General features: G+C 38.3%; 1 protein-coding gene across 5 annotated transcripts in view; it reads right to left on the minus strand.

The window, feature by feature from the left end:
* Positions 1–23,838, minus strand: part of RBMS1 (RNA binding motif single stranded interacting protein 1) — a 149,484-nt gene that overhangs the window by 17,466 nt on the left and 108,180 nt on the right. For all 5 annotated transcript variants that reach the window (XM_063340626.1, XM_063340625.1, XM_063340627.1 and 2 more), the window contains exons 3-6: positions 23,630–23,688; positions 20,704–20,795; positions 8,857–9,014; positions 5,564–5,643 (exon numbers count right to left, since the gene is read on the minus strand). In XM_063340626.1, the coding sequence (XP_063196696.1) occupies positions 5,564–5,643; positions 8,857–9,014; positions 20,704–20,795; positions 23,630–23,688 (389 nt within the window). The remainder of the gene's footprint in view (positions 1–5,563; positions 5,644–8,856; positions 9,015–20,703; positions 20,796–23,629; positions 23,689–23,838) is intronic.

Raw genomic sequence — 23,838 nt, forward strand, 5'->3', positions numbered from 1 at the left:
CTCATATTTTTCACAAGTAAGATACTCACACATACAAACATGTATATAATAGAGATAGATAGATATATATATATAAATAAAAAACTCCAACAAGCCCTACAGACCAGTCAAGCAATCTTTTTTTGTGGTCCAGGAAGGAAGGGAGAGTCATTTTTATTGTTTAATTGTTGGGAAGCGCTCAGGCCCAGTGATGAAGGGGATCATTAATCATTCAGTGACTCGTCTGTACGTGCAAGACAGAGAGGCATAGTCTAAATATTCGGAGTTGCATTCACATCTGAGAGATAGCTGATGTAAAAGGCTATGACTTACAGTGGATTTATGCTTCTGCAGCTAAGACACCGTGTTTAAAATGCCCACTCTACTGACACTAAGTGAAAGCCAACAGGCACTTTCAGTGGTTTGTAGGTGTCTGCTGAGCTGCTGCTATGGAGGCGTTCTGTAACCATGATCTTTCCTCTGCTTTAAAGCAGGTCAGTGCTTTAAAACCTAGCTGTGGAAAGTGCTGACCATCTCCTCCTGCCCTGAATCACCCTCCTCTAGGGCTAATGTTTTTACAGAAGACAGACGTGAATGCAATATTAGCCCAGAGAGTAAATACTTCCCTGTCATACACATAATGTGCACACGTGTACATTAGCATTCACTCTCCATTTGTTCAGTGTCTACCCAAACGCGTACCAGGTGATACTATAAATGCAAGAACAAAATTGATGTTCTTATGTTAGACTTTGTGTTTACATCCTTGACTTTACATGGCTAATTTTATCAGCTTTTCAAAAAATGCTGCTTTCGGATACTAAAAAGTACAACAAAACAGTTTTAAAATACTATTATTTTAATTGGTTTTCAGTTAAACTGCATCTTTTAGTGACTTTCATTGCTTATTTTCTAGTGGCGAAGCAGATGGGACTAATGAATTCTAGCATTAAAACATCACTTTAATGTACAACTAGAAACTTCTGCCAAAAGCTGTGAGAATTAAAAAAGTTGTGCAACCCAAGATCTCAAATATCAGTAGCTTTATATGTTTAATAAAATGAAATGAAATATATACTCCTCACCATTCTAATCTTCACTTAAATGCAGTGCTCAGAGTTACATTTCTTTAATAATTTATACATGGTTTAATAATACACAGGAGTGTATTTTGAGTGGTTTTAAGTGGTATTTTTTCTTTTCTATTCCAATATTACTAGTTAAAACTAGGCAGCAATTACAAACTATGAGAATTAGAGCAGTAAAAGCTTCTAATCTTTGATCTAATGGATAAAGTCTTGGTTCCTCTCCCTTCAGTGTGACAATCAGGAGTAACATCAGTACTCTGACCTCTTGATACCCTTCAGCAGTAGTTTTCAGACTGCGGTTCATGGATTATTTCTAAAGGATCTGTGAAAGGTAACTAAGAAATGCAAGTTTGTGGTCAAGTGGCTTTAATTTACCATCTAGAGGTCTGCAGTGCTGGATACTTTGTAAAGGTAAGCAAATAGGAAAAGCTCAAAAAATGACTGCCACAAGATAACTATTTCAAGGCTCCATTTTCACTCCTCTGGTGCACTCGAAAGATGTCCAAGATCAGAACCATTTCAAACAGTAGCGTCTACCACGCCCGGTGGACCTCTTCCTAGTCTACAGTCAAGAGCACAGGCAGGAGCAGGGCTCTCCCACTTGTCCTCAATTTCCTCCCTAAAACAGAACCTGAGTAACCATTATCTTTACTGTAAGTGGGAAGAGGAGAGTGGGTCACGGATAACTTATGATTTTTGAGTCATCACCATTACCCACCATCCTGAAGCAAAAACAGTATGGGCTGTTCAGCAAAAATGCTCTCTACCTTACACCCATTAAAACAAAAATCACCAAAGTTATTTTTCAGTGAAAGAAGTATTAACGAATCCATAAAGCCTATACAACAGTCATAAAACTTGTGTAACTTTTTAACTTCTATACTTTTCATTTTAAATGTAAGAGACACAAATACAGTCAGGCTTAGACATACTTTACATAGGCTACAATCACAACTGTTTTATGTAATTACTTATATAATTATTGTCACGTATCCTCATGCGGCTACACACTGCTGTGACAGGGAGGAGATGCCTTTCATGATTTTGCCCAGCAGATCATTTCTGCAATTGTTGTGGGTCCCACACAAGAAAAAAAAAAAAAAAGACAACGAACATTAAGTATCATCTCAAGGGGAGGGAGGCTGAGTATCCTGCTCTGTCCTCACTGCTCATCTTCTGAGTCCTGGCTCTTTCTACTAGTCCAGTCTCTGCTTCCTCCAACTCGTGTCATGAGGTTCATGTTTCACAGGAGAATAGAAAAGCTTTAAATATCACATTATTCACTGAAAGCAATAATTCTTTAAAGAAAAAAGTAGAACCAGCTGCAAAAGTTATGTCAAGATTATAGCAATCACGCAATAAACACACAGTTGAGAAAAGAAGGAATACAAAAATCAAAAGTCCTGAGAGAAATGGACAGAAAGTCATAGTCCATAAAACAGAACAAACTATTACAATAACTTACACCAGAAAAGTACAAACCCCATTCAGAGCAAATGGTGAAACTAATACACCCCTCCTAGGAGTTTTAGGATTATACCAACTTGCAGTGCAGTTGAAATTGCTCTCTGAGCTAACCTTCCTTCTTCCTGACTGAAGACAAACAAGGACACACTAAATATTGAATATGTTTCACTAAGCTAATATGGAGCAGGGAAATAAAGCCTGAATAGCTTGTTACATTGGGGTTCAGCTTGCTCTGCATCATCAATGCCCAGTCACTCACTCAATTCAAGGCTTTTGCGACTGTCCTGTGCTACCCTCGGCCCTCTCAGGCTCACAGAGGGTTTTCTGTTCTGTCTTCTCATGCTCCAGAGGAGGTTTCACCTATGCTTCCTATAACTGTGTTTAACCCATTCTTCCATGTAAACCCAAACTTAGTTAAAATAACAAAGCTGCATTATGAAAGCATGTTTTTGTTGAACAGATGTTCTTCCTCCCACACCTATTTCATTACAGGCCCATCTCTCCTACCCTCCTCATCCTGATAACAGTGTTTTTATAGCCAGCTCCCTTCGCTGATTTTAGCCAAGTTTCTAGGACACAATGTTTTAATTTAAACATAGTTCCAGTTCTACGATTTTATTTTGCATGTATTTGAACTTGCTCCTCTATAACCCTGAAGGATGCTAGTCTATTTCAAAACATTTTCCTAATCTTTGTTTGTCCAAGAGCTTTCCCACTACATCCACTCTTCTCTGCACATCATCTAAGACCACAGTTGCCCCATGACTCTGCCCCACGTTTTGGCAGGCTGCAGCGTATTCTGAGGCATAAGCTGCATCCTCTAATAAGACTGCATTATCAGACACATGCTTGCTACGTGGTGAGGAACTCTAGGAAGAATTTGAACTCCATAAAAACCTTTCCAAGGAGCAATACAACTTCACAGCACCAGCATGGAAAAGTAGAGTTGGCGCTGTACCTTATACAACAAGATTGAGGGTCTTTAATAAACACGGTTCTCACAACTCCCTTATGCACCTACTGATCTGTCGCGTTTTCCAGCATCATGGAGGGTGTGACTCATCTCACTTAACTGACTTTGAGACATTCAGAGTTATCTATTTCCGAGCGACTCATCTAGACACTCTTTGTAACCGCAAGGACAGCTGACAGCAAAGATACATCAGTCTCTGGAGGTGTGTGCTTCATTACCCATTTTAGACAGAGAGCCTAGACGACTACTTTGCCAAGTAAGCATTAGAAGTTACAGCCCGGGCGGTGGATTACATCTTGAGACCCCTCTTGAGCTCCCACTTTCTGACATTCACGAATTCCATGCAATTTTCCTGACCCTAATTAATCACACTTTTCTGGTAAATTTTTTCCTCCACACTGCAGAAATTGTTCTTACACTTCTGTTCAGCAGCTTTTTATTTCTACCTGGTTGAACCTGATCATATAAAGGTGCAACTCTGGTTTCAGCAACAGCCCACCAGAGGCAGAGCATGATCAGCAACAACATGCTTGACGGCTCATTCACTGAGAAGAGAATACCACAAGTGAAAATAAAAACAAGCAAACTAAAAAGCACTAATAGGGGGTTCTGTTATAGTTTTTTTACTGGCTATAATTTAATAGAAAACCCTATATGTTAATTTGAACTCTTGGTTTCTCCATCCTTTTTACTCTTAATTATGTCCAAGCCATAGCAGCTCTATAAAACTAATCACGGAGGGTGGATCAGAGCACAGCCAGCACTCAGAGAAAATCATTCCATGATCTCCTCACCCCTAAAGGGATTTTCCATCTCATAAAACACAGATTGCTAAATATATGAAATAGAAAAAATAAATGTTACAGCCTCTACGTATAACAAAGCTTTAACTAAATAATCTCGGCAATCAATCCCAATGCAAAGAGTCTGCAAAAGCCAAGCCAGGGAAGTCAAACCCCTGCATTAGATTAGCTTTGGTGAAGGGAGTGGTTTCCTGTGCTCTGAAGCAGCTTTCCATCCCTACCGCAGCACAGACTGCCTCAAACTGGTGTAATCTTTCAGGGATGAGGGATGTATGTAGCTTTACTAAACAAGCCACATTCTTGTCTGCCTGCTGAGGGCTGCTTTCCTCCTCCTCAGTGTCAGGGTCTGGCTGCGGAGAACATTTCAACAGCGGGGAAAAAGGTGGCTTCAGCAACCACATCAACAACGTAATTTATAAAAATTACGACTTGGGATTCTCAATAAAATGGTTAGCGAAAGCTGCCTAGAATGTCAGGCATGTATTCTTTCCTCCTTTATTGTCCTCTTTTCTTTCTATTTAGCTCTGCTGCTCTGAATTTCCTTTCCTCATTTTTAAATGTTTATGGAATATACATCTTCTCTCTCAGAACAGTGCTGACAAAGCAGGCAAACTGCTGAGGAACTAGGCGTGACAATGAAGTTGCACTATGCAGCTTCTCTGCATTTTGCCTTGCACAGTATTTCCTGAAGTAGCATTCTTCACCGACCTCCTTCCACCTTCCTGAAGAACCTCAAAGCCTACTTTGACTTGAGATTCACAGCTCCCTGGTGAAAGAAAGTGCCTGGCACTAAGGCACTGCTGCAGAATCTATTTTTTTCTAATCAAATCTTTTTTTGAAAATTACTTAAAAAAAAATCATCAACAGATGGCAAAAGTAATCCATTTTTTGCCTCTCTCAAAAAAAATTGTCCACGGACAATCAGCCAAATTCTGTTCTGACACACATACAACATACTTGTCTCCTGACTTCAACTGGGATTATGTGGGATGTAAATTTGCGCAGAGCTGGCTTAAGGCATCTTAGCTGCTTGTCTATCTGCTAGGAAAGAACACTACTAGATTCCTAGAAAAGGTTGACAGTAGAAAAGTGATATACTGTGTTCCAAGTGAGCAAGTATTACAGTCATCCAGCAAGACACAGTTTAATTTTAATAAGCCTGCCTCTGAATGAGAAGCCAGATACAGCAATCGGCTTCCACTACGTAAGCAGTAACCCATTCATACATGTTGTTAGAAATATATGCAACATACCAGAAACTCCTGCTGGTGTCTTTATGAATTTTCCATTAAAATGAGCAATCACTGCTTCACATTTTTCTGTTGACTCCATTCTAAGAAAATAAAGAATAATTTACATAAATTAAACACTCATCCAGATTCCCATGTTTGTGATTTTTTAAAGCATATTTCTTGCTTTTTCTCGCTTCACTTTTGCGGGTTGCTTTCCCGAGTGTGAGCGATAGAGAGGATGTTTTCCAAGAACACACACTTCAGAAAGGTAAAACTAAACTCAGTTAACATCTGAGGCCAAAGCAGTGCCAAACTGCAAATACAATACCCTTATTTACAGAACGTAACTTGGACAGCTATAGTACAAAGTGCCCCTGCTGTCTTGAAGGGAGCAGAAGGACTGATCCGCAATCATTCGTAACTGAATCCTTAGCGTCCACGACCGACGTAACAAATGTCAATGCCACTTTTGATAGAGGATTATGAAGTGTCTGTACAGTTTAAGAGTAATAAACTCATACATAAACATGCCTGACCGCGTGACCCAAACTGCCTTTGCAGTTTCTAGCTTATGCCTATCACCCCAACTAAATGATGTACCTGTCTCTCATTTAATTGTCTCCAGGTTACCTTCCAAACAGGAACTAATAACAGAATAGCTGTGACGGCTACTGAGAATTTATCCAGCATCCTGAACAGGTTTGTGCACTTACGTTGTTAAAACTAGACTTAACAGACTGGGTGGACTACTGGTGAGCTAGCGCTAGCCTGGGAGTGGCTCCGGAGGTTGCAGCTACATCCTTACGTTGCAATGCAGATGTGTCGGTCCTGACTGCCAGCTTGAACTAAGTTGCAACGGATGAGCGAGACGTGCAAGTACAACAAAAACTATTTTAAAAGAAGAATATATTTAGCGGTTGTCTGCAAGATGGTATTTGGATAACGTTGAAGAGAGATTTTCTTTTTTGTTTGTTCACTAAGTTCTGTAATTCAGAGCCACAAATCAGGCCAACGGCCTCAGCAGCAAAGAAGCAGTACTAAAAATTACTAAGTCTTGGCACCTTTTTAATTCTGCTAGCCTTTCTGCACAGGCTGATGAAACAGTTATAGACAACAAGCAAAATCATCAAAACGCCAGACTTAACAAGAAGTTTTCTTCATGGTTTCAAAAATACCTTCTAGAGAATTTTCAGAAGTTCTGGATTGTTGGATCTGCATCAAAGAAATCTTTTTTTTTTTTTTCTCACATGAAACAAACAATATAATTCAGTTTCAGACTCAAGTCTGGACTTGAAAAAATATATTAGCCCTTGTTAACCTAATAAAATGCTCCCAAAGGCAAGAAACTAAAATCTTTATTTAATGTCTACATGTTTCTCGGACAATTTTAACCAATATTTATTCAAAAATGTTCCAATACCTACCTTGCAGAAGGGGAGAAATTCTGATTAGATATGACAACAACAGCTTATTCTATAAATTATGTATAATGTATGTATGTGAACAAAAAAACATGCATATAAAAATAACTTCACATTTATGTATATAGAAAACATATAATGTATAATACAGAACCTGTTGAGAAAATACTTTAAAACTAATCTCTTTTAGTGTCTTCAATACAAGAAAGATTTTGGATACACACAAGTCTTCAGGACTTTCACATACAATTCTAAAACTCTTCCGGCTATATTAGAATAAAAGCACTCCTAAAATACCACTGATTCAAGGTAGAGTTGGTAGGCAAGTTTAGGGAGAAAAGACTGAATAAATTTATAATGCCTAGGGAATTTTAGCTTGGGTGTTACAGGATTCTGCCCTTCATAGCATCAAAAAGTGAAAGTTGCATTTACGCATGTATCAGTATTGTTCAAAATTAGTAAATATTACTTTTGGATGTATATTGCTTCCTACATCATCCAAAAACACTACACACATCCTGTGTACACTTGCATGGAGTTTACTCTCAAATATTTATGCATATGCTTATATGAAAAAAAAAAAACAAGTGTATGAATGAAATAAAATGCCCAATTAAATTTACTGCAAAAATATTAAAAATACTTATTGATTTATTTAAAGGGGACAGCAAGAAATTTTGGTAGAAATCAAGCTTGCTGGTTTTGTACTCTTAAATAAATGAATATCATTTGTTTCTAATTGTTTCTAATTTCATTCCTTTGTTTTATCTTCTTGAAACTGGACAGTCTGACAAGCAAATAAATTGGGGAGGGGATTTAAAAAATAAAATAATCACAGTCCTGTGAACTACCCACAGCCAACTCACAGGGAAACCAATCCCTAAAAATTTTGGCTTCATCAGGAGATATAATTTGTTCAGTTCTTTTCTCTGCACTAATTTTAGGTTCTGCTATTTGTTCAAATACAGAGCTATTGTAATACTGGCTGAACATCTGAATTACTGAAATTTGACTGTTGACAGATTTTTTACAACATATTTTGAGAATCCCAATTCTTTGCTCAAAGCATGCTTCTACTTTTGATGACAGAAATCTCCAATTTTGCCTCCAAAGCCTCCAAATTTTGACTGCCATACTCATTTTAAATGAGAGAAAAATATTAGAAAGGGACAGAAAAGGCTTTGATGAAGAGACCCCAGAACAACTAACAATTAACTAGAGAAAAAGTAAACTCACATGGACAGAATATTTGGGAGGTATCTATTAACTATGGAAAATATTTGTTCTTGTTGATTTGGGAGAGATATTTGACTGACCTGTCAAATATTTTAAGGTGAGATTTACTGTAAGTGAATAAAAATATTTTCTTTCCCAGATGACAACATGTTAATGAGCCAGAAAATTCAAAGGGCTGACATTCAAAGGGCAATGATGAGCTGATTTTCTCAGAGCAACTAATGAAGCAAAAGAAAGAAAAAAAAAATGGGGGAGGAGAAGTTCTTCCTTATAGTCTCCTGTCTCAAATTAAAGCCTTGAAAGCCAGAAATGTCACAGAAGTTTCTGTGAAGCACTGCATAACTCCTGCTTACTGGTTGAGGGATAAAGGAGAAGTACAGAGAAGAGGAAGAAGCGATGGAGAGTGAACTCTTTTTCTAGATAATTGTCCAATAGGAGCAATAGATTCAGATTTAGCCATCTAAGCAAGATGAGACGCAGCCATATTTGCTTTACCAAAGGAAGAACTAACAAAACCCTGCTGGTATCTCCATCTAAATCTCCCTTGTCTTTAAAAGCTTGGTCATTTTCAATAATTTCTGCCTTTTCCTCCTATTTCTGGCTTTTTAATTACAAAAAGGAAAAAAGCTGCCAACGTGGCTAACACCACTGAAGTACCTTGCAAAGCCAACTCCACGGCTTGTCCCACTGGAGTCCCGCAGTATCCTCGTAGAGATAACCTGCCCAAACGGTTTCAGCATGTTCTCGAGCTCCTGCTCATCCATTGAAAGCGGCAAATTGGAAATGTATAAGTTAGTTGGATCTTGTTCTTGTTGCTGAAAAAGAATTAAAACCATCTGTTATTATATTTGCAAGGAAAAGACATTTTGAATATAAAATACAACAACGATTGCACATAACTACTGGTACGGATTTTCACTTCTCAGGCCCCTTTCTACAGGCTGCTCTTCCCTGGTATGAGTGACCTCCATCTTCTATCCCTGTATACAGCATTCCTGAGAAAAGCTCCCCTCCTCCTATTACTGCTGACAATGACATTTTTAAGTGGAGATAAAGGTGAATAATTGACTGGTTTATAGTCCGTATTACAACTCCATGTTTCAGATTTTCCCCGAAAGAAAAAAAAAAAAAAGGCAAAAACAAGAAAAGGAAAGAAATTAGCAAACAAGGAAATACAAGACTGGTGGAAAGGGCTAGAAAAAGTCAGGTGTAAATTAAAAAGGTAAAAGATTGGAATGACAATTTGAAAGTAATACAGGGGATAAAAGGAGAGAATGCATTTAAGAGTATGCACTTTGCCAAAATATTACCACAAATATGGGCTGATACACACAGAAGTGAGTGGGACAGTGGTCTTCTCCCACACATGAATGTTTTTGAGTTTTCATCAAACTTTTACATTATGCATTCAGACGATACAAAAGTCTTCCAAAAACTTTCTCTAGAAACAGACAAAACGACAGAGGAGGGCAGCCAGGAGATGAGGGGTTAGGAAGAGACAAAGGTAGTCACGGCTTTGCCCTTCTCCTGACCTTAGGCTACCTACTTTGTGTGATCTATGTATGTACTACGAAATTCCAGCTCAAAGAAATATTTTTGTTGAAATGGATCATTTCCAGTGTTTACAGATTCTCCAGCTGTGGTTCTCGAGCATCTCTTGCATCCCTCTCATGCTGCTAATTGCTGGCCATGCTCTGTGATGACATACATTCTTAATCTACACAAATCTAGATGACTTGGCCCTTACAGTTGTGCAAAACCTTGATGTTGTCATTGTGGATCCTGTATAGATCTCAGTCTGTGCAGGACGCATTATATTCCAGCAGAACTTTTTTTGGCATTAAGAATTATATGATCTGAAACAACTACGGTTTTGTTGGCACAGCCCTTAGCATATTTTCATTCTGTACCAGAGGGCTAACGGACTTACAGAGAAGCCTGAATCAAAGCAGAAAACAAAAAAACAAACCCACAACTCTTCCCTACTGGAATTAAAGCATTTATTAAAGTGATTGTACTTGTATGGGTGGTGATACCTTCTTATACAGATTAGACATCATGTTGTCCTTAGGCTGCCCTTATATTAATAACATCTCGGTACCCTTCGTAGCATATTGCATAATTTAACAATTTGCTATCCTGGTTACCACCTCTCAGTTGGGGTTGGTTTTCCCTAGCACAAAGAAAGAAAAGGAGTGGGGGCCAGGGGCGGTCGTGCCTTTTAGGCACAGAAACAAATTCTCATGTTCCAAAAACTAATGAAACTTAAAAATGGAGAAGCAAATTCTGTGCTTATTGACCTTCACTATTTGCGTTTCACCCCAAATCTCACATTCATTTAGAAAGGGCTTTCAAGTTTTCTGTAAAGGATTTTACGAAACTTCAGCACCAAAGGACCTATAAAAGGGAAATGTGTTCCCATTACATCCTCCTGATCTGCCCGCTATGCCACTGGTATGATTGCAATTCCTAGCCACACTGAAATCCCACGTACCTTACAAAACGCAAACTTTTCCAAGTGCCCAGGTGTTATCCTAGCCAGTCCCTTTTACAGTCCATTGCACATGGCATTGGACTACCATGTATGTTTTGCCTCGCGCTACCCTAGTGGGAATATGCATCCACCCAAAACACTGAATCGCACATAGAAGTTTGTGATTTAAATTATCTTAGAACATCCGATTTCTCTTTCGTATTAGGAAAAATCAGCAGAAAGAGAAGACAAGAAAATGGATTCACTGAGAGGCCAGAGCTGACACTAATATCGATTCCTGGGCAGTTTTCAACTATGATGGGAAAACCTCTGTTACGCTAGTTACATCTTTGACATGCAGTTCAAATTTTCTCAGGTAGGAATGTGAAATGAAGCCACCTTTCATGTTTTTAGAATTAGTTTTTTACTTAGATTGTATTAATCAATTTGGTTTTGTACCTTGATATATGTAGGCTTACTTCCTTCTTTAATGAACACTATTAGCAAAAGCTTTATAGGAGCTTTTAGCCACCAGGATCACCCAATTGCATTTGTAGCTTATTTCCTGTAACTCAGAATAGTATTTGAAAGATAAAAATGGGATTTTCTTCACTTTTTATTATAAGATATAAAATATAATGCGCACAAACTTCCTAAAACTTCACCAAAAAACCTAAAATAGTACAAAAGCTGGAAACCAACCCTTTGCATATTTTCATCTCATTTGTTAATGTTTTTATTCTACAATAACATAAAATCTGAATTATATAAAAATTTTCTCATTAAAAATGACAACATTTGGAAAGATAAAAAAAGGCCCCATTTCGTTCACACTAATAAAAATGTAGTTTACATGCAAAAAAGGAATGCTTACATTCAGTAACACCTCATAGAGAAAGAAATTCAGTCAACTGCAGAATGTCAGAGCAATCTGGTTCATTCAGGTAACTGGGGAGATCACATTCCCCTTCTCTCGGGCTCCTTTTCCAGCCTAGGGGGTTACCACACTTTGGCATTATACAGGCCGCGTATTCAGGGTGAGAGATCATGAGCCTTCCTTGCCAAAAGGGACACAAAAACCAACCGCAATTCACCGTAACACATGAAGATCTTTCCCCATACTTGCTGTGAAGCTCAATTCTTGTACCTATCCACCTAGCAGAGAAAACTTCATGCCATAAAATCACGTAACAGCATTGTTAGAAAAGGGAATGCTCAACTTTGAGAGAGTATTAGCGACTTCACCACTAACCCACATTGCAAATCCCTTAGGAATGGAGAAAAAAAAAAAAGTGCATCTGAGGAAATTGTGCTAAGGAAATTGCTTTCACTGAACAGAAAGTAATTTGGAATGGAAAAATTTGACTTGCAGTCCATGAAACAATCCGTATTTTCTATTAGCAACTAGACTGGGTATTGGTCAGATGCGTGCTGGATGGGCGACTGGAAAGGACCAACTTCTGCTTTCCACCCTTTCTCTATGTCAGCCTATTAGAGCCTGAATACTCCCAGGGATTCAGTTATTTCTGCTTTTGATCCTTTGGCAGGACATACTAACCACAGTGGAAAAAGGGGCGTTTGAAGATACTTCTACATATGTCCATAGCTAGAACTGGTAAAGTCGGCAAACGTGGGAGAGGAAGAGCAAAAACGCGGCCAATGCATGAGGATGTCACACTGAAATCCCGGAATACAAGTTGAAATTTCATTCATCTGCAGTTCTCCCAGAGCAAAACGGCTGCAATGCCAACAAACACATTCCACAGCGCACCAAGACTGTATCTGCAGGGCAGGTGCAAACCCACAGCCGCCCTGGGGAGCGGCAGCAGTTGAGCTACCAGGACAAATCATAGGATCATAAGAAATCTCAAGTTGGAAGGGACCCATAACGATCACCAAGTCCAACTCAGTCAGGACAGATTAGTTTAATCTACTTCTTCACTTTGCAAGAAAAAAAAAAAAAAAACCAAGAGCTATTGGGTGCATTTTGGGAGATCATAAGCAGCAAGTCATTTCCTTCCCCACAGAACACGCTGGATTTCCAAGCTGACTTCCAAATGGCAACCACAACTAGGTCTCCCCATCCATCTTTATCCTGTCTTACACAAAAGGCATCGTACAAACAGATGTTTGCTTTTATACAAGGTTTTGGCATGGAAAATGGTTAAACAGTTAAAAATCCAGGAAGTTAGGCGAAACAAACTCTTTAACTCGTCCCTCTGTCTCTCTGGCAAACAGCAGTTTAATACATTAAGTTCTGTGACTTCCTTCATTACCCAAAACGTGCCTCACCATAGCTTAATTCACATGGTTATTATAATTTTGTATAGTATTTGTATAGCATTATAGTTCTGTTTCAGACGACAAAAAGAATTCCTTTGATATCTAAGTTTCTAACTTTTATTCTGGAATTCAGCAAAAAAGTGAAACTGTCAAAAATACCTGCAAACATAACTCAGCTCAAACCTTGCCTATACACTGTAATCATTCTAAGCACTTTCAAAGGTAGGGGGTTTTCCTGTGCTTAAAATCCATTAAATCATATAAACCGCTTTCACCTTAGAAATCTTAAGTCTCTTTAAATTATTTGTGCTATTTTATGGGAATGATTAAAAAGAATTACTAGAGTCAGCGGAAAGGTTCCTACTTAGGGTAGCAAGCTATAAACAACTGAACCATTGGAACTTTTTTTTTTTTTTTTTAAATTCTACACGATTTAGGAAAACTGCTTAATTCTAGAGTCTTCATATCTCATGCAGGGTGTCCTCAGTTAACAGTGCCTTAGCAGGTCCTGAAAGACACTGAAAGTGCTCAATATTTGCAGACTATGGGCGATGTCAGGGAATTTGAGGGCTAATGTAGGAAGGGAAAACTAGAAGTCTTGTTTTTAGCAGTTCACGTCAACAAGTTTCTATCAGTCTTTACTCATCAAACAGCTTTAGCTGCATGCCCGTAACTTCTCTAGCAGAACATGGTAATACAAAGATGCAGAACAGTGCCCTTGCGTATTAATGCATTCCCATTTCTTATTCCTAAGAAGCACTTACAGCACTAACTTAATAAGCTGACTACAAGACACAGTATTTCTCATAAAAGGGACAGGAATAATCAACTGCTAATTCTCATTTCTGTACAGAAGTGGTGATCAGGAGTCCCTACCATAATATGAAATGCTCCACCATCATCTGAAAGAAATTAACAAAAACCTCCCTGTGCGTGTGGAACCGTTCCTAAATTGCAAGCAAGAAATTTGGCAAAATGATAAGACATCTGTTTTCTCTTGCTCTGTGTAAGGTCAGAGCGAACAGATAGCCATTCAGAAACATGTGACTAGGCACTGCTCACAGCATGGAAGATCCTCTGGCTGATAGGGAAGGGATTAAATGCTTGTCTGCCTTCGTATAGAAACTACTTTAAAATTTACCATTGGCCTGTGTCTCACTGAAATATGTCTGTTTTAGCCACAGTTTTAATACTGTCTGACCACAGACTGTTAACAAGACAATCCAGTGGAAAAATCACTACCATAATCTTCACTTGTTCTCCAGAATTGCATAAACACTATATATGATTAAGAAGCTAAACATTTTAATTCATTTTCACAAGGACATCTGTACTACAAAGAGGAACAAGAACCGTACGAAAAGGAATTTTTAACTACAATAAGCACTGTGTTCAAGTTTGCAATCAGACTATCCCTTTTCATTCTCGGCATTCTTGCTTTCCCTTTGCTAGAAGGGCACCAAGGTGCTCCCTGGGAGTTCTGCCTGTTGCTCGTGGATGCCACTGTTTTCAATGGAAAGATGAATAAGCCCACATGGCTCACAACAGAGCACTAAGCCCTTGGCTGAACAAGCTGCAGGCTGCTTTGCAACTGAGATAAGACTTTTGTGGGTTGAAGCTGTGTACTCAAGGGAAGTGGTTGTTAACCGACTTATTTAATGCAAATGCAATTCCTGAAATGATGGTCATTTAGCCCCCAGGTAAGCAAAATTTGGCTAACCTTCCATTTATTTTATAATGTATACACATAAAACTTTTTTACAAATAAAAGGAGGAAAATCAATAATATTTACTTAAAATAGCCTATTACAGAGTAGGGTTTAGTATTATTGCCTACAGAAAGTACTACAAACTAGGTAAAAAAAAACCCAAAACTTTTCTTACAAGACAGTTGCTAACATCTGCTGTAGAAATCTGCTTGAGTTAGCTCCTGTTTGCCTGTCATCTGTTCTTTGGCATTCAGAAGCCCAGATGCAGCATAAAAAAAAAATAGCAATATGCCTACCTTCTCTAGTTAGATTAAGTGCACTAGCTACCATGGTAACCTAAACTTATTTTCTTACTTTACTCTGTAGGAATGAAAACTGATTTAATTCTCCAGAAGGTTGCCACAGTGAAGACAAAGTACAAAAAGCAATACATTATTAAAAGTCATAAAAGTTAGCTGTTTCTTGTTTTTGCTAACTTAAAACCATGTTCTTCATCAGCAACATAAAGGAAGACTGCCTTTAATACATTATGTTTAATAGCTGTGGAAAAGCCTTGATTTCTGTTACAGAGATGAGGACATGTAGCTGAGCAGCCTTTCCCTCCCCAAAACCCCATACCTTGTATGCAGTTCACACTTTATATAGTGCGACAGTTCATCTTTTCCAAATATGCTTGGAAAAAGTCACCTAAAGTAAGTTTAGAATATAAAAAACCCTCCTGCATTGAAATTAATTGGAAAGAAAGATAAAGCTACCAGCACACGTGAAGTGCTTCACACTTCTGCCTTTGTAACCATTAGTAAAGAATGCAAGGATTATGAATTCATGTCATCTCTGGGTTCTGTAGGATCAACGTCAATTCAGACAGGCTAATATTTGCCACAAACTAAAAACCACCCCCACATAATGAGTTTCAGAGAGTTTGGTCTGTTGCTTTGAGGGCCAATAGACCGCTACAGAAAATGGAAATTGTACCTTAAGAATGCTGGAAGAGCCAGTATATGATGGTACAACATGCTTTGCATTGTTATCACAGGCATCCTTCTGACACAATTTGAATAAGAAGCAATTCCAAAGATGGCCCTAATTTTTTGCACAAGCCTAAAATACCTGAAAATACTTAGTGATTTGTTAATGTGAGAGCTAATACAATATAAGCAGAAGCATACTTAGTTGTGTCAGTGGAACTGAAGATTTTAAGGAGGAGGAAATTATAACATTATGAATCTGAAGCTCTAAATCCTAAAAATGTGCAACAATGGGGAAATCTTTGAATGGATAAATAATGAGTCTTCCCCACAAAACGCACATTAGTACATGGAACAGCATTCCTTGGCTCAAATTAACAAGTTTCTTTGACCACAGAAATCTTCCATGTCCATGGACTACTGTCATGGGCTCTATTATAAGTGGCATGTGTTTCCTATAGGTAAGTTTGTGCTTCCATACAAAAGAAAAAAAAATGAGGAAAGGACAAACTGGAAAAGAATGAGTATCACTTACGTTATAAATGATCTTGACAATCTTATAGCAAAGTTGCACATATGGAAGAACTAAAAACCTCATTAACAGAGAGAGAGAATAGAGAAGACATGAAGGAAGGCAAGGTCTTAAAAAACAAAGTCTGGAGAATCAGGCTCATTATGTCTATAGCAATTGTTTTGGACTTAGATGGTTAAATCATTTTAAAGGGAGGACACTACACTAATTTTAAGGACAGGGCTGAAATACAATTGTGACAATGCTAGAACATATGTTAATCCTTCCTGCAATGCTCAAAGAACATTACAAGCTCTTTGCAAGAAGTGGTAACAGTGGGAACAGCTTTAGTAGATATAAGCCTTTCACTATACTATCTCAGGAATCTGTTAACCTACCACGAGCTAGACAATATGGCTATATAAATGTCATTGCCATGCCAGGAAGAAGTTGTTCAGCACTTGACGAATTCTGAGCTGCCACAGCCAGGCTGGTATTCTAGCTGGCTTGTGTATCTCTACATCGCTGTCAGTACAATATATTCTCTAGCTGACTTTATCTGGGCTACAAACACAATCGGTCTCCTCCTGGCTTAAGTTTGCTAGATAGAAAGATGAGAAGAACCGCGTTTTTTATTAACCATTCTTATTCAGTAGTTCTTTTTTACTTTTTATATTTACACATTAGTGTACATCCAGAAGAATAAGAATTAAATTCAACTTTCCACTTAGAAGTGCCACTTTTCCAATCATCTGAAACAGAGTTACTTCAGTAACTACAGCTGAACTTGGTTGAATACCATTTGATGAGACAGAATTTTGTCTGACACTGACCCAAATGCCTCATGTTAAGTTCAAGGTCAAAAACCTATGAGGATTTAGGTGACTCATATCTCCATAGCATTTAGACCTCACCATCTCTAAACATCCCTTAGAGATTCTCAGTGTTTTATATCTCTGTTCCAAATGCCAATATACAGTAGATTTTCTCTGTGCATCTATCTTCCTACACAAAGTCATTTGCTATCTGCTCTGAACAACATAGAAACCTACAGTTATCTCACCGATTTCACCTCTTCACCTGTGGGGTGAAGAGAAGAGAGACAGTTCTCAGAAAATTCACTCTGACAGCAACCGTAACAACATTTCCAGCAAAGAAAATAGGCAGAGCTTTTCAATACTACTACTAATCTTACCTAAGGACGCACAGCTCTGCAAAATCAGAGCTTTTGAACTTGTTATTATTGGCTTATTATTGAAGTACGCCTCTAGGAGCAAGGACAATAAACAAAACACATTAAAGACATTTCAAGAAATTAAAATGAATTAAAATAAAAATTAGACACTCAGCCAGTTACGAACTAGCTTAGAAATAACAGTACTCTTGCGAGACATGTATCTGCTCTTTGTGTACCTTATCTCTAGAGTAAGAGATAAGCTACTGGTTTTGTACCAGGGCTACCACTACAGCTCACACCATCTCCTGATTCCTTTCCACAGCCACTTGTACACACCGAGAAGATGACTGACAAGAGCGAATGCTGGCAATACTCAGTGTGACGAGAGGAGAGGGGCAAGAGCCCATAATCTCCATTTCAAGTTTCCATCCAAAAACTACTCCCATCCCCTGGCAATGCAATTTCATCTTATGTGAGCTCTTAGCAGCATTATCTGACCAAAAGGAACGGTTGGAGGCATCTCCTTTTCAGCGGCGGCTGGAAGATCCTGTTAATCAGCAAAAAGCAAAACAATTCCCAAGCTGCTCTTAGTCAAGCGTTCCCAATTCATTTCTCAGGAAGAGCAGAATAACTGAAGACATAACATTTCTTGAGCCATGGTCTGACACCGTGTTCCTTCGCTAACACTACCATCATGATATAAAGACATGGCCACTTCTCCACAAACGGTGAACCCCCTGGAACAGATCTGGCAGGATGTGGCCTGAAGCCATGTCTCAGGCCCCAGGCCCTCCCGATCTGCTCAACAATATCTGAAACACAACGGACAAGGTGATATTTTTCTGGAGTCAGGTCAACTTGGAAGCAGACCGCTGAGTACAGCGTGATCTTACCCCGTGGATAGGAAAAGCTCACAAAGTCAAATATTTGAAGTTATCTCTACAAAACAAACAACAAAGGTTTTAATACGTATAATCTCAACCACTTCTGCTAAACTAGGATTTGTACGTGATTTTTGCTGATGTGTGTAATTTCTAACTCACTGACACAATAACATTTTCCTTCCCCTTCAGGGACTACCACCCTATCTGGGAGGAGGGCGAGAATACTGAGGAGCCGTGCTGCTGGCTGACACCCTGGGCACAGCGCATTAACAACGCCTTCCCACGGACAAATCCTGCCAAGAGGCATTTATTTCTCTTTGGAACTGAAGCAGTTGTAGTCGTTGGTGAGGAAATCCATCCGAGCCAGACAGCCGAGAAACTGTCCTCCAAATCTTTCCCTGTGACATTCAGGCTAAAGCCTAAACATCTTCACTGCAAGACCACTTCATGGCACAGGTGGTAACATGCAAAAGGATAAAATATTAAATACACAATGCAAGTAAACTTTTATGGTGTCTCGCATGCGAAGAGTCTGATTTGCTAATCTTGCCAAAACAACTGTAAGTGACTGGCAATTCCCAGCATCCAAGCAGAGATCGGATTTTTCAGACAAAAGGAGAGCAGCACAGCGCAGAAAAGAAAAAAACGGCTCAAAATAGACAAAAATCAAAGCACTCAAACTCTTAGTCACTTGTGACTGTTGTGGTACTGTTCATTGGGTTGGTTTTTTTAACAATTTAAACACTCTTTCCATGTTAAGAAGCAGAACAACAAGTTTCACTGGAATGCAAACTTTATAGTCACAGATTTCCCACAAGCCACCAGGCTTGACATGGTGTCGGAAAAATCAATCAAAACTGTCAGGTATTATGGTGCACATTTTTTTCATGAATGCTAACAGAAAGAAATATTAGCGATATTGCAGCTAACTGTCAGAGGAAATGAGTCAGAAAAATATACCATGGGAAAAATTAAGAAATTATTAATTAGATTACTGTAGTGAATTATTAGAGCTTCTTCATCTACTCAAGAAGACAATTAAATCAGACATCAAAATTCACCCGCAAAATGAATTTACATGACTTTGTATTCTTTTTTCTCCCCTCCTACCTAGATATCTTATCTGTAAGATGGCAGACAGAAGCTTTGAAAAATCTAATGTATACTTTAAATTACCTAAAACCTAAAGATTAAAAGGTCTTTATTAAGCATATATAAAACCTTATAAAAAGATAGAAAAGAAAAAAAAAAAACAAGTGTTTTCCAGTAAGTATGTATGTTTGTGTCATGGCTATAATGAAACATGCATTAAGTATGAAACATATGGTTTCCATTTTGTTGCCCTGGAATCCATCCAAAGACATTTTATGTTGTTAGCTTAACTGTTCTCCTCAGCTGAAAAACTGTGGAAAATATCTCATCTGAAAAAAATCTGTACCTAATGGATAACTACAAAAGATTTGCCAGATCTGTGGCAGACTACTTTATTAAAAAAAGTCTCTGAGATTACTATTTAATTACTGGATTTTTCTTTTAATTAGAATATAATTTTCAAAGTAAAAAAAAAATTGCTTTAAGGGGTACCACAAATTATATGAACAGATTACATTGGTAATATTTTCTTTATTTAATAAATTTGTAGTGGTGTTTATGGCACTCTATTGGAACCAGGCCACCTCACCTAACAAGAACACATGACAAAATCATTACTAATGTATCATCCACCTCATTTTACAGATTTGAGAAACTTCTATGTTGAAAGAGTATGGCTCTGAAGATCACTTTTGGCTAATAACCTGATTCAGAGGCGAGGATCAGTACAAACGACAGAAAAAGAAGAAAGATCGTATTTCTTTATTTTTACTAATGCTTTGGTTTGCCCTGATGCAGAAATAGGTTATCAAAGAGTTGGCTAAGAATTTCAAGACATCTATCATCAATGCCAAGATTTAAATTTTACTTAAGTTAACAGAAAATATACTAGAAAGGCTGAAGACAAAGTCACAAGGTTAAATTTTGACATGTTGTGTTTAAAAATTCATCCCCAAATTGCAAGGCTGCTAACCTCAGTAACAACAAGCAGGCAACGTATAAAACCTTTCATACCTTTGTGCTGTAAACTATTTCAGCTATTGACTTGTTCCAGGAATTAATACGTATTTAAAACATTAAGCCTACTGTAGTTCTTACAATTTATTGCTAATCTTTCTTCTGATGAAGCCAATGGAAAAACAGTATCATGAATAAATTGATAAATCCAACCAGATGAGTTTAGAGACTTTACCATACTATGTTTCTTTATTTCATTCGTTGAGATGATTTGAGATATGGCAGTCAAAAGCCCTCATTCTGTTACCTTAATAGATCTTCTGGCTTGAGGACTGTGCTCTCTGTAAAGGGCCTGCAACTTGAAAATTCACATTGCCGATGCTCTGCTAATATATAAGCTTCTTCATCTTCACAACCCAGTGCAAGAATTAGCCGGTTTTTTTAACTCACCTTTGCCATCTGTGCTTGGACTCCACTGGCCTTTAAAGCAGAAACTGCCTTCTGAGCAGCTGCTGGGCTGTCAAAGTCAACAAAACCGTAACCTGAAATATAAAACGTAGTTCATTAACAAGACAGAAACCACCTTGTAATCAAACGGTTCATCTGCTACTAGCATGCTTATTTAATACAATTTTCCTGTTTGTGAAGTGGGACAATTTGAGCTCCAAAGTTTTTCACTTTGTCCCAAAAAGATAATCTGCTAAAGTCCTTCAACCTTGAACTGGTGGGGACCTACCCTACTGGAACAAACCAATTTCCATGCCCGCTCGTTATCAGGATTTTGTCCAAATCGCTAACAAGCAGTATGGTGGTTTGCTTTGTGCTGTCTGGTACTTATCTTCTAAGAGCAAATGTGACATCATCAGTTTATTTCATAGAGATCACCAAATAAAGCATAATCTGTTCATTTTTCTAAACTAAATTCTTAGTCCAGTTTGAGTAAGAGGTCAATAAGCCTCTAAGTTATATGTCACTTACTCAAAACTGGGAGAGGAGTTTAGTTTAAAAGACGCATATCTACTGCAACTTAACCCACTTTTTGGTGAATTAGTTACTTCATTGTATATACATAAAAGAGTTAAATTTAGCAAGTGAGTGAAAACTCAGCTTCACTGAAATCAAGGGAGTTTTCCCCACTGTTGTTACTGAAATCAGAATGTAAAAAATTGTCCTGAAAGCATTCTCTATGACATACAATGCAATCTTTAAATGTTAAAGTAAACCCAGAGCCAATTGCAACAATTTCCATATATAGGGAGTAACTTATTTTCTTATTTTGAACAACAATGTACAGCTAATGGATTCCAGGACATCTGAAAAGCAATATCCCTTGGTCTTTACAGACACTGACCTTATAGGTTGGATTTTTAATGCAACCTGTGAGTTGGATGCTCAAGTCTCACCAAAAGGCAGTCGGAGTTTGGAAGCTACTTCCCGTAGATGTTATCGCAAACCTCATTCTGCATTTTTCAACCCCCTTCCTTCCCACCAATGAACAGCCCCAAATACTAAAGAAATCCCTCTCCAATATCTAAGTCGGGTTGAAGGAAAACAAACAAAAAACCCAACAATTAAAAAAAGCTCTAGAGGAACGGAAAATGGAATTATTTCTTCAGAAGGTTATAGGATTCTCTTACAGTATGTCTATACTGAGAGCAAAAAGGTTGTGCAAAGATATAACTGAACTAGCTTCAAAGTCCTTAAGTCGGGAAAAACAACTCGAGCAGCCTTGTACATCAGTGCAAGCTTATTTAACCTGCCAAGAAGCTGAAGAAAGCAGCATATTGTTCTGTGTAACATGTGGTGCTGTGGACTGTTAAATCTTGACATGAAACAGAGTGAATTAGCTCATATCAAGTTTTGTGCTGCCAAGGCAAAACTAGCTTCCCATACCCATGACAGCCCAGGTCAGCAACACCACCACACCGCAGGGTGCAATATAGACAAAGTTACATACCCATACCATGCGTGCCATCAAAGCTGGCCTTGCCACCTTCTAGATGATACATAAACTTGTTGCTCCAGTTAGTTTAAATCCCATGGTGTGGTGGGGTTTTTTTGGCAAAGAGCCAGAGATGCTGTCAATCTTTTGGTTAAATTCCAGTTAGATTTCTGCATTTTGTCTGCTTATGTTCCTACTGCAATTTCAGTGATATGCACTGAGCTTCCCTGCAGCCTTAACTTGCTGTATATTGTTACAACAGACTGTTAGTTACCATTTTTCACCAGCAAGATTTAAAATCTATATTGGAAAAGTCAGCTTAAATCTCTTAAAACATTAACGTGAGAATTTCTATATCACTGAACAGAGCTACTGAAATCTTCAGGAACCAGGGGAACGGACAGAATAAATCAGTTAAGCGCTGTCACAGGTATTAATGAATTAAAATAATTGAAAAGGGCACCTCCTCTTTCCTAGTCACCATATATGCAGATGACATCTGCATACAAGCTGGGAAAAAAATTTCTAGGAATTTCTGTTTCTGAACTGTCAGCACCCCCTTAATGGCTTAAGATGGGGAGCTAAGAAGCTATGCCCCTGCACTGCTTCCAACTCCTGCAGAAAAACTGAGTCTCAATTAATGATGAACTCTCCTCTCCTGCCTCTGCCTATCAGCTTTACGCTCATTCATGAGCTTTACTGTTATTAACGTTGCTAAACCCCCTGACTTAATTCTTCACTTTGCTTAGAAATTATCCTCTTCATTTAAAAAAGAAAGCCTGAAACCTGATATTTCGGCGTCTGCTACCACACCTTCTCCCACCGTGCACATTGCTGGGATACAACCTCACTGTAATTGCAGGGAGTGACAAAAATCAGTGAACTGATGTATCCAGCTTATCTAAAGGACTTTGAAGATTTTTTTTCCAGCTGCAATTACTTTGGTGAAAACGAACCCTCTCTTTGCTCCCAATACATTCAATTGCATATAACAAAACACAATTAGAGGATTGGAACGTGTAATTAAGTGTTGCTTTAAACTACTCTAATCAATGGAGCCGATTTCCACGATATATAATTTTTTCAGATGCTCAGTACAGCTGAATGGTCTTCTGTAAGCTTCCCTAGTTTCTCTAGGCAAAAAAGGGGAAAAGCTGCTTTTAGCTCCATTTTTGTTTTTAAAATAGAGGCGAACTGCCAGCCAGCACTGTGCGTGGCAGCTTCACTCCGGCTTGGCTGCACCACTGACGCTGGCTGTCTGCCAGCTCCGCTGGAAACAAATGTACTGAATACACTGACCCTGGGCAAGAGTAAGACTAGTTTAGGAAGAAGAAAGGGAGGGGAGTAGAGAGCACTTAAAATTAAACAGCAGGGTATTTTACAGAATCAATTAGGTCTTTCAGATGAATGTAATATAAAGGCAGACATACATACCTTTGCATTTGTTTGTTGTCTTATCCAAAATAGCCTTCGTGGACACAATTTTCCCATACCTAAAATGTATCATACATATGTAAGGAAAATGAGAAAAAAATAGCCTATTACAACAGATACCAAATTCGCATTATTTTATATCCTATTACCCTTTACTTTTAACAAAATGGAATAATATATAGGCTACATAATTATATAGCGAAACCTCA

The sequence above is a fragment of the Chroicocephalus ridibundus genome, chromosome 7 (assembly GCF_963924245.1).
Source record: "Chroicocephalus ridibundus chromosome 7, bChrRid1.1, whole genome shotgun sequence".
Classification (NCBI taxonomy): domain Eukaryota; kingdom Metazoa; phylum Chordata; class Aves; order Charadriiformes; family Laridae; genus Chroicocephalus; species Chroicocephalus ridibundus.